The sequence below is a fragment of the Cyprinus carpio genome, chromosome B7 (genome assembly GCF_018340385.1).
Source record: "Cyprinus carpio isolate SPL01 chromosome B7, ASM1834038v1, whole genome shotgun sequence".
Lineage (NCBI taxonomy): Eukaryota > Metazoa > Chordata > Actinopteri > Cypriniformes > Cyprinidae > Cyprinus > Cyprinus carpio.
Window position 1 is genome coordinate 8,649,505 of NC_056603.1, and position 10,647 is coordinate 8,660,151.

The window sequence follows — 10,647 nt, forward strand, 5'->3', positions numbered from 1 at the left end:
ATTAGAATATTAGAACCTATGAAAAATCATGCGTATATATATATATATATATATATATATATATATATATATATATATATATATATATATATATATATATATAAAAATATAACAAGAAGACAATAGTACAATAAAAACAGACATAGCCTTTTATTCAACCACATTAAAACACAAATATTTGTACCTAAAAGACAGTTTCATACTGTACTGTTCCAGTAAAACCTGTCTTGCCATGCTGTGCGCTTCTTGGAAAATTAAAACATAATGCACAAGATATGGGCTGGTAACCTGGTTAAAGATAAAACTACCCGACTGGCTCAGATGGCAAATTCATTTCAGCCTATTAATTAGATCAAAAGTCATCTTGCGCAGTGTAGTCCCAAAGCTATAAGGTTCAAAGGACCAGATGATGAAATATTGTTAAATGTCATTGCCTGCTTTGGCACTCCAATAAACTTAAAATATGACTTAACTGATCCAAATCCACGTCTCACTGCTCATACTATGCAAGCATATTGAGGTCAAGAAGCTAAAACGCATATTTAATTGCATTGATACAGTGCATTTGAAGACAACTGTGTGTAAAGGCAGTGCTGTTAATCTCAGCAATAAGGGCCTCTCACATGAGAAAGCAAAGTCTAGCTGTAGCTGACCTCATTGCCTCTCAGTCCATGAAGATTAAGGCTCACGTGTTTGGTTTTACGAGAAGTGTATCTTTAAAACAGCATTAGTGACTAGTTTTCAAGGTTTTCCCGTGGGAAGTAGAGAACTGACGAGGTTTAAATGAACCTACACCAGTTTGTGCAGTAAAGTGAAGTGAATTTGTTTACGTCAGCGACCTCTGTGGAAAATGTAAGTCAGTATTCACTCTAAAAACCTGGATCTTGAAGATCACAGTAAAAGCCCTTCATGTTGGGCAAGATTCCCATCATACAATATTTAAAAAGTATCAATGTAATGCACAAATCACTAATCACATGGTCCAGTTTGTCCCTGAAAGGACAACATTAAAATGCCATGTCTCCGACAATGCTAGTAACATTAATAACATAATGTGATCATAATATTCCTCCATATGCTACTCAAGAACAGTCCAGCTGTAATCAAGGTAAGGTACAGCAAGTTGTGTGTAAAAAACTGAAATAAAAATGCTCTACATGAGGAGTAGAACAGGATTAGCGTTGTGTTAGCATTTAGCTTGCCTTCCAGCTTTTGTATACTGTACTAAAGTAACCTCCAGCACCAACCTTACTGGCAAAATATTTTTTTAATATAAATATTTTGCCTTCATTTTAGCTTTTGCTTGATGTGACAACAGATATGTGATGACTAAGCAGTTAAAAGCTTGTTTGGAATCTAGAAAAAAACTTGCTAGCAGCCTTCGTGTTTTACTAGCCATGAATACAAAATGCTCCTCAGTAACTTGTGATTAACAAAAACCACAAGCATCAGTCTTTCCACCAAACCCTGAAGCTGTATTTGTGCATCATAATTTAATTCCTGTCAGGGAAGGCTGGACATGAAGTGTGTCACAATAATTTACAATACAACAATTGTAATAAAATATTAAAAATAATAAAATAAAATAAATAGTATTTTGCCAGCATGCTCTCGAAATAGTAATATTGCAGTACCAAGGTACAGTGTTATACCATGATATTTCATATACTGTGCCCTCAAATTCAGAAACGGTCAAGTCTGGACAATATCAGCACAAATCCTTAATTGATGGTGATTTTGAATTGACATAGGAAAACTATGACAATATTATTTAAATAAAAATAATTAAATTGAAATGAATAATAATTTAATTGAATGTAATACATTTTTAAATAAAAAAGATAATGATTTCAGAACAGAAAAATACTCGAGCTATTAATAAAGGATCTCTAAATTATTTGTATAACTATAAAGATTGGAATCAGAATAATGGCTTTTTAGAACGAGTACGGACAGCTTTCTGAATGCAAACTTTTTGCATATTTTGAAAGTCTAAGAAAAATGAGCTCCACATCAGGATATGGATACAGTTGATCCATCAGTAAAGCTAAATAAAATGAAAACTGAAAATATAAAAACTATAATAGTATCTAAATTATACTAAAATAACACTGTACAGCTGCAGCTGTGGTGTCTGACTGTGGCAACAGTGTGTTGCCATTATTATGTAATCAAAAAGAAAAGCTGGTCTTTATAACTGCAAAGTTACTTTATTGCATTTACGTCATGATAAGGATTTATGATGCTATTGTCCTGTTATACGACATTTTAAATGGCACTCATTTTTTGTTGCATGTCCAAAAACATGTGTGCCTACTTGTATATATAAGGAATGATTAAACAAGCCGATTTAACATTAAGACAGATTTGTTTGAACTTTATACAAGCTAGAGTAAATGGAAATTTGAGCTGTAAACTGACGGTTGCTTTTCAAACTCTCTCAAAACCGGAGAACTTCCATCAAATTGATTGTCTTGTTATAAGGCAAAAAAAAAAGCATAATAGCAAATTTCACATAATTTTTCTTTGGCATGGGGGACATTTCACTAACTGATATTACCCACAAAACGTTTTACTGCAAAATGTGGTATAAAACCATTCAGTGCAATATGATTTGAGATTCCAGTGCCAATAGTTGCCTATATCCTGTCTGACCAAGTAAAATATCTTTCTAAAAAAAATTTCTCTTAAAAATATTTCTCTTAAATTAGTATGTGCATTATTTCCTGAGGTATTTCTTCTCGTTCTTGCACTAGATGTGTAACATCACTCTTCCAACACACTTTTTACTCCTTATCCGAGTAGGGTATATCATCCAAGGGACAGAGAATCTCAGGTACAGAATTTGAGGACAGAGTTTGTTTGAGAAGTCCATCTTCAATGGATTCATCCTGAGACTTCTTCATTGAAGGTGATGGAGGTGGAGGGGCCGTACAAGACCAGAAATAGGGAAGAGTCATTGTAACTAACATACCTAACACGAGGAAACTTCCAGCAGCGATAAAAGATAACGTGTACATCCCAGTATAGTCCTTCAGCCAGCCTGGGAGGAAAAAATGGAGATGGAACAATCATTTCAATGCTGACTGTAAACCTAATGATCAGAATCAATTTTGTTGGCCTTTTCCAGGAATAGTTCAACCAAAAATGTTAAGGTTTAGATGAATTTGTTTCTTCACAGGAACAGAATTGGTGGGATTTAGCATTATATCATTTGCTCACTAATGGATCCTCTGAAGTGAATGGGTGCCGTCAGAATGAGAATCCAAACAGCTGATAAAAACATCACAATAATCCATAAGCATCCACACAACTCCAGTCCATCAGTTAACTTCCTGTGAAGTGAAAAGCGCTGTGTTCATAACAAATCCATCTTTAAGCCATTTTAACTTTAAAGCATCATTTCTTGCTAAAATATGAGTCCAAATCCATAATAATGCCACCTTCTGAAATTCCATCCGCTGTTGTCCACTCACATCAAAATTTACCAACATATTTGTTTAGAAATGTTTATAACTGTTTGCTTGTAACAGTGCTTGATTGAGCATATTTCTCTCATGATTCATATAAGACTATTTTTCACTGCAGAGAGCAATGTTTTGGATAGAGGCTCATATTTTAGTCAGAAGCAACAGTTATAGGTTTAAAATGTGTTAATGTTGGATTTGTTTCCCACAAACCTGCAGCTTTTCACTTCACAAAACAAACTGGAGTCATGCAGATTAATTGTGTATTACTGTGTTGTTTTTATCAGCTGTTTGGACTCTCATTCTGACGGCACCCATTCACTGCAGAGGATTTACTGTTGAGTAAGTGATGCAATGCTTAATTTCTCCAAATTTTCTGAAAGTTTTTCATTTTTGGGTGAATTATTTCTTTAAATAAAACTATTGTGATGCTCTCATGAGCTCCTACCAGAGAGTGGCGCTCCCAGCAGCCCTCCGATGCTCTCTATGAGCTGCAGCAGGCCAAGCGCTCCCAGCATTCGCTCCATGCCTACGATTTCCGGCACCACGGCGAACGCCAGCGGCGTCATCGCTCCTGCACAAAACCCATAGACCACACTGACAACCAACAGTCCCGAGTAAACCACGGCAACAGGAATGAGCATCAGTGAGAGCCCCAGTAACCCAGTCCACACCACCAGCATGTGCTGCATCCGCATTCTGCCCAGGTCCGAGAACCAGCCGGAGGCTACGCGGCCCACGATGTCTGCCACACCAGTTACAGAGATTACAAAGGCTGCCTGGTACTCATTGAAACCAATGTGACGGCTGTGGGCGACTAGATGAACGTAAGGGATGAAGTAGCCGGCATTGAATAAGGTGATGGCCACGGAATAAGTGAGGAAGCCTCGGTGTGAAAGCAGAGCGAGCTCAAAGCCCTCGCAGATACGGGAGAACAAAGAAGAACATTTGTTGAGCTTGGTCGAGTTTTCAGCCTGAGAACGGCACAAAAAGAAACAAGCCAATATAGTAATTAAGCCTCATGTATTCTATGTTAATCTGCAGAACTATCATTATAATACATTTATTCTGACAAATGTATTGAATTGTATCATTATATACATTAGTCATCAACTGTTAAATAAATTAACATTTAAATTCATTGAAATATTATAAATACTTATTCATTACACTAAATGTATATTTATAATATATACTGTTGAAAAGTTTGGGGTCCACAAGTTTTTGAAAAAAGGTTACCAAATGCTCACCAAAGATGCATGTATTTGATTAAAAATCTAAACAGATATGTTGTGACATCATAATAATTTAAAATAACTGTTTTAACACTTCAAAATGTAATTTATTCCTGTGATGGCAAAGCGTATTTACTCCACTCTTCAGTGTCACATGGTCCTTCAGAAATTATTCCAACATGATGATTTATTATTAATAGCAATGTTGAAAATAGCTTTGCTGCTTAATATTTTTTTGGAAACCAATGATAAATTTTTTTTCAGGATTGTTTGATGAATAGAAACATTGATGTGAAATATATATTTTAGGACATTATAAATGTTTTACTGTCCCTTTTTTCATTGCAAAAATCTGCGTCCTAGTTGATAAACAGTTGTTCTGCTTAAAATTTTGGGGGAAATATTTTTCAATATTCTTTAACTAACTGTAAGTTCAAAACAACAGCATATTTATCTTTTGTAACCTTATAAATGCCATTTTCAGTCACTTTTTATCAATTTAAAACACCTCTGCTGAATGAAAGTATTAATTTATACACACACACACTGTATATATCAAAACACATACCTTCACCACAACCTTTGGTTTCCCTAGAGGCCGAATGAGAGCTCCACAAGCAATCATGTTGAAGCTGAGGCCTCCGAGGACAAGCAAAGCCCCACGCCAAGCATAGGCTTCTACTAGATACTGAAAAAGTGGAGAGAATGCAAAAGAGGCAAGTCCGACCCCTGTGAAGCCCAGGCCCATGGCTAGAGATCTCCGCAAGGTGAAGTACTGCATCACTGACGCAACGGTAGGGGTGAAGATCAGCGCCCAGCCTAAACCTAACAGAGATAAACACAGAGTAAAAACACGAATCAGGATCCTGACATTGATTAATATTAAAGACACTCCTTACAAGAGCATCTACCTGAAATTAAGCCCATGGTCAGGTAAAGATGTAAAAGAGATGTCGCCTGGGACGCCAGAATGAATCCCAGGCCTGAGAGGAATCCTCCCATCATAACAACCGGACGAGCTCCATATACATTAGATGCGGCTGCACTTACTGGACCTGCAGGCAGCGTATGTAATCAATTAAATACTGAAGCCAAACTGTGTTGTTTTACCACGTTGTGTTTGCATGAAGGAGTGAACTTACTCATTAGCTGTTGCATGGCCAAGCCAATGGATGTTATCCAGGACACCGCCTGGGCACTCTCACCAAAGTACTGCACAAACTCCACAAAAAAGACGCCCAGACTGCGGATGAGCCCGAAGACCAGGGCAGAAGACACGAAAAGAGACCCCACCACCACCCAGCCCCAACCCCCATCAGGTGCCGCCATCTGTGGGGATGACTGCTGCTCTTCCTGTGTCTTTTGGGGCTTTTCCATGATTGCACTGAAGAGACAGATTAAACAAATAGTTCACTCAAAAATGAAAACTGACTCAGGCCACGTAAGATGTGGATGAGTTTGTTTCTTAATGGGAACAGATTTGGAGAATTTTAGCATTACATCACTTTCTCACCACGGGATACTCTGCAGTGAATGGGTGCCGTCAGAATGAGAGTCCAAATAGCTGAGAAAAACACAGCAATCCACAAATAATAAACATGTCTCCAGTCCATCGATTTACATATTGTGAAGTAAAAATCTGTATGTTTGTAAGAAACAAATCCATCATTAAGACATATTTAATTTCTGGTACTGTCGTGTGGATTATTGTGATGTTTGTATTAGCCGTTTAGAATATTTATGTTTGTAAGTATATTCTGATGAATAATTAATATATATTTGGTTTAAGAGTAAGTACATTTTCATATTCGTTTAAGAGAAGACTAGAGCAAGTGTATTTTTATTATTCGTTTAAGAGAAGACTAGAGCAAGTGTATTTCCATAATCCTAGTCATTGTTGTTTTTTTTAAATTTTCTTTTACTGTATAGTTCTTATCATACTGGTCATAGTCTCTTTAACATTACCTTGAAACTAAACACATCTGTTCACTCTGCTCCAGTTTAATTTCTAAAAATAAGATGATTTTACATTCATTTAACAGTCAGGTGTCAGTTCTTATCCTGATTTAATTTCCTTAAGCACACACTCACACACCACTATGTTATTACGAAGAAGTAAAGTCTTTTAATTTAGTCCTAAAACAAAATGTTGATCATGAGGTGGACTCTGAACTGTCATTACCAGTGGTCTGAAAATTTGAACCAATCAAAATCTGATCGCTCAGGTCAGGATGACCACTGGGTCATCAACAAAAAATGTTTTTTTGTTTCTCAGAAAGTGCTAACTTTAACATCAAAGCATCGGTAGAAACAGAATGTGCTGTTAACACATGCATTTAAACATTTGCAGTGTATAAAAAAAGACTTTTAAATGTATTAAAAAAAACACATTCTGTCAGGCAGCACATATTCCCAAACCAAACCCAAACTAACCCTTAACAGTATTTTCATGCACAGTTTTAGTCTCTAGCAAATTAGAAAAGCTGTATATTTACATTAAATTAATAAAAAAATTAATGGTAACCTAAACACCTCCACAACCCAATTCTAGACTCTGTTGAAGTATTACAGAAAGACTAGTCCACAAATCAATACCTGCAGATACAGAAGAATATCACAAACCGGATAAAATCTGATTAAATGTAGATGTAACATGACAAGCCTCCAAAAAAACGTACTGAACTACTTTATATGAAAAATTAATAATATATTAAAATACCAATTATATGTTCAAGTACTATTAGAATACAGCTGCCTCAAAAGCACATCTTTATTATTATAATGCTATACCGTAATAGAAATATACTGTAAAACATATCAATGAATGTACTTTCATGTTACATTTTGATATAGGCCTATTAAGCATATATTGCTGACCTCGCCACTTGCTAGTGTATAGAGGTTTTAATTTTATTTTTGGACTTTGTGGAATGTGTGCCATAGAGATGGAAAGATAAACATTATTTTGTAGAACCATGTTTCATCACAACCAAACAAATTATAATTATTCGTGTAAGGGACTTTGTTAATGCTCCTTTCCTCAAATAATAAGTATTACTTATAAAAAATAATATTTTACTAAACAATAATAATAATGAGGATGATAATGATATGCAAACTGCCCTAAATATAATTTTCTCCACTAATTATACTTCATATATTTATGCATGTAAATTATACATATTGTACTTTAAAAGTACTTTTTATTAACAGATATTTAACATGTTTCATTAAAACTACAAAAATTTTTAGTTTACATGGTAATTTTCTTGACACAACCAAAAAAGAACATTAAATTTTAAATATTGAATGTGCACCTATGCGAACATAAATAGGCACAATAAAAAGGAATAGCAAACATAATTGCTAAAATAAAAACTAGCATGATACACCTACCTTTTGCCCTCTCTATTAATCTCCTCTGCCTTTTGGATGAAACAGACACCTCCTGTCCATGCAACACAGCATTACACAACCTATGTGTTTTAACAGGTGCTTATAATATACTATACAATTTGGAGACTTATGAAAATATTTTCAGATGGTAATTTGTGCTCGTACACATTTGAAAACTTTACAAAAAAGATATGTACATTTAAATGATTTAAAATATTTTCTTTTTTAGCTTGATGTTAAATTTCAGTTTTAAAATTGCGGTCAACCGGTCAATATACTAGATCACCGAATGAATAACAATTCTATAGTAATGTAAAAAAAAAAAAAAAAAAAAAAAGGTCACGCGTAAAAAAACGTCCAATGAAAATCAGGCATATGGCTCATAAATATTAATTACGTAACACAACAGCCGATTACAGAGCGTGAGTTAATTAATATTCATGAGGTCAGTCTTGTTGTAGCAAACCCGTCTCGTTCGGTCTCTTTCCTGTCTGTTATCTAGCATTGATAAAATTTAGCACAGTGTTACATGACAGTGACAATGACACGATTTAGTCATGTATTCGTGGAATATAATTAGCAGCTCAAATATAGGGGGAATAGCCTATATATTTTTTTATCGTGGATTTACCGCACAAACACTGTCAGTAGATACAACGTGGTACAGTGAAACACTCTCTTGCCTATTAGACAAAACAGTATGAAACGAACAGATGGAATGAATTCGTTTGAAAATGCATTTGTAACACCGGTTAATGTGTCTGGAACAGACCGGTAGTTACTTACCCATAACCCGCTCACCCTTTTTCCTGTCGAGTCATCACTAGGTCAAATCAAGTAAACAGCTTCGTTTTAAATACTAGTGATGCAACATTTGAACCGAGGAATCGGAGCTTGTGTCGAAAATAAATGGGCGTGCCAGATGAAGCCTCGATTCGAAGCTTGTGTCGTTCACATAGAAATCACGTGACCAATGTCAAACAACATGGCAAGCCATTTTTACATTTAATCTATAAACCGCACTAGTATCTAATTTAACGTTACTAGTACTTATTTTTTAGATACTAGTATATTTTCCATGAAGTACTAGTACATATCATACATACATAACTGAGACTTGTTATAGCACTTATATATCATTGCTCTTTTGTTGTTTTTGATTGCTTCCATTGTCCTCATTTGTAAGTCGCTTTGGATAAAAGCGTCTGCTAAATGACTAAATGTAAATGTAAATGTAAATATCATTAACTACTAGTGATTCTTTTTAGGTACTAGTACTTATTCATTAACTACTAGTGCTTATTTTTTAGGTAGCTACTAGTGCTTATTCATTAGGTACTAGTGTCTTTTGTAACGTTACTAGTACTTATTCATTAGATCAGTGGTTTTCAAACCAGTCCTGCAAGCACCCCTAGCACCTCACATTTTGTATGTTTCCCTATATCTGACACCCATTTCAGGTCTTGCAGTCTCTACTAATGAGCTGATGAGTTGAATCAGGTGTGATAGATGAGGGAGACACAGAAAATGTGCAGTGCTGGGGGTGCTCGCAGGACCGGTTTGAAAACCACTGCATTAGATACTAGTACTTAATTATTAGATACTAGTACTTATTTAATAGATACTAGTAGTTATTCTTCTTGCAGCTATATTTATTATTTTTTAATGGGAAGTCGTGGCCTAATTTTTAGAGAGTCGGACTCATTATCCAAAGGTTGTGAGTTCGAGTCTCGGGCCAGCAGGGATTGTAGGCTCTCTCCACCCTCAATACCACGACTGAGGTGCCCTTGAGCAAGGCTCCAAACCCCCAATTGCTCCCCTGGCGCCGCAGCATAAATGGCTGCCCACTGCTCCGGGTGTGTATTCATGGTGTGTGTTCACTGCTGTGTGTGTGCACTTTGGATGGGTTAAATGCAGAGCACTTTCGCTTTTTTCCACTTTATTATATTTATTCTTAAATGCTCAGTTTTGTATATTATAGTGAAATAGTGTTATTACAAAAATAATATTTTGTTTAGAAATAATAACCATAATCATTATGGACCCGGACCTATATATCCAGCACGTATGCACCTCTAACTGCTGCAATAGAAAAAAAGGATCTTGATATTTTAAGAACAATTACAGAAGAATAAAATAAAGCATATGAAACTTAAAAGAGCTCAATTTGAGCAGCTGATTTTACCATCGCTGTCATCTCAGAGCGCACTTCCACAGTACATTCAGCATCTGCCTCAATTGATTCACGATCTCAACCATATTCTCAAAACTATCGTATTCAATGACTTCATATTCAATATTTCGATCACTGGCAGCTTATTCACCACATCCAGCATCAAATGGCAGTGACATTTATATTTCATTGCTTATAGTTCAATTTTCTGCTGATGATTTTGGTTTGTTTTATGCCTGCTGTAATTAATTATAAGTAGAACATCATGTCATCATTGTGTATCAAACATTGCCATCTTGAGGAAAAAAAGATGCATAGGACAAATTGAGTCATCAGATATGTAAATAAAAAATACTTACACATTTACATACTTCGG

At 35.4% G+C, this 10,647-nt stretch overlaps 1 protein-coding gene across 4 annotated transcripts; it reads right to left on the reverse strand.

The window, feature by feature from the left end:
- Positions 1–126: 126 nt before the first annotated feature.
- LOC109059543 (monocarboxylate transporter 13-like) lies at positions 127–9,034 on the reverse strand. 4 transcript variants are annotated; one of them, XM_042727053.1, is made up of 8 exons: positions 8,885–9,014; positions 8,099–8,150; positions 6,216–6,266; positions 5,845–6,086; positions 5,614–5,757; positions 5,271–5,527; positions 3,916–4,441; positions 127–3,043 (listed from the first exon to the last, which is right to left on the reverse strand). In XM_042727053.1, exons 1-8 carry the CDS (start codon positions 8,886–8,888, stop codon positions 2,787–2,789), a joined length of 1,533 nt encoding a protein of 510 aa, XP_042582987.1. In that variant the 5' UTR covers positions 8,889–9,014; the 3' UTR covers positions 127–2,786. The 4 variants fall into 4 exon arrangements, with proteins under 4 accessions (XP_042582987.1, XP_042582988.1, XP_042582990.1 ...); XM_042727054.1 differs by lacking the exon at positions 6,216–6,266 and having other exon boundaries at positions 8,885–9,013; XM_042727056.1 differs by lacking the exon at positions 8,099–8,150 and having other exon boundaries at positions 6,216–6,341; positions 8,885–9,012.
- Positions 9,035–10,647: the final 1,613 nt, after the last annotated feature.

Excerpts from the sequence above, each read along its gene's own strand:
- LOC109059543 (XM_042727053.1), bottom strand. Across the intron at positions 6,267-8,098 it reads ATTAATAGAGAGGGCAAAAG|CTATTTGGACTCTCATTCTG; the intron begins GTAGGTGTATCA and ends TGTTTTTCTCAG. Across the intron at positions 5,528-5,613 it reads GACCATGGGCTTAATTTCAG|GTTTAGGCTGGGCGCTGATC; the intron begins GTAGATGCTCTT and ends TATCTCTGTTAG.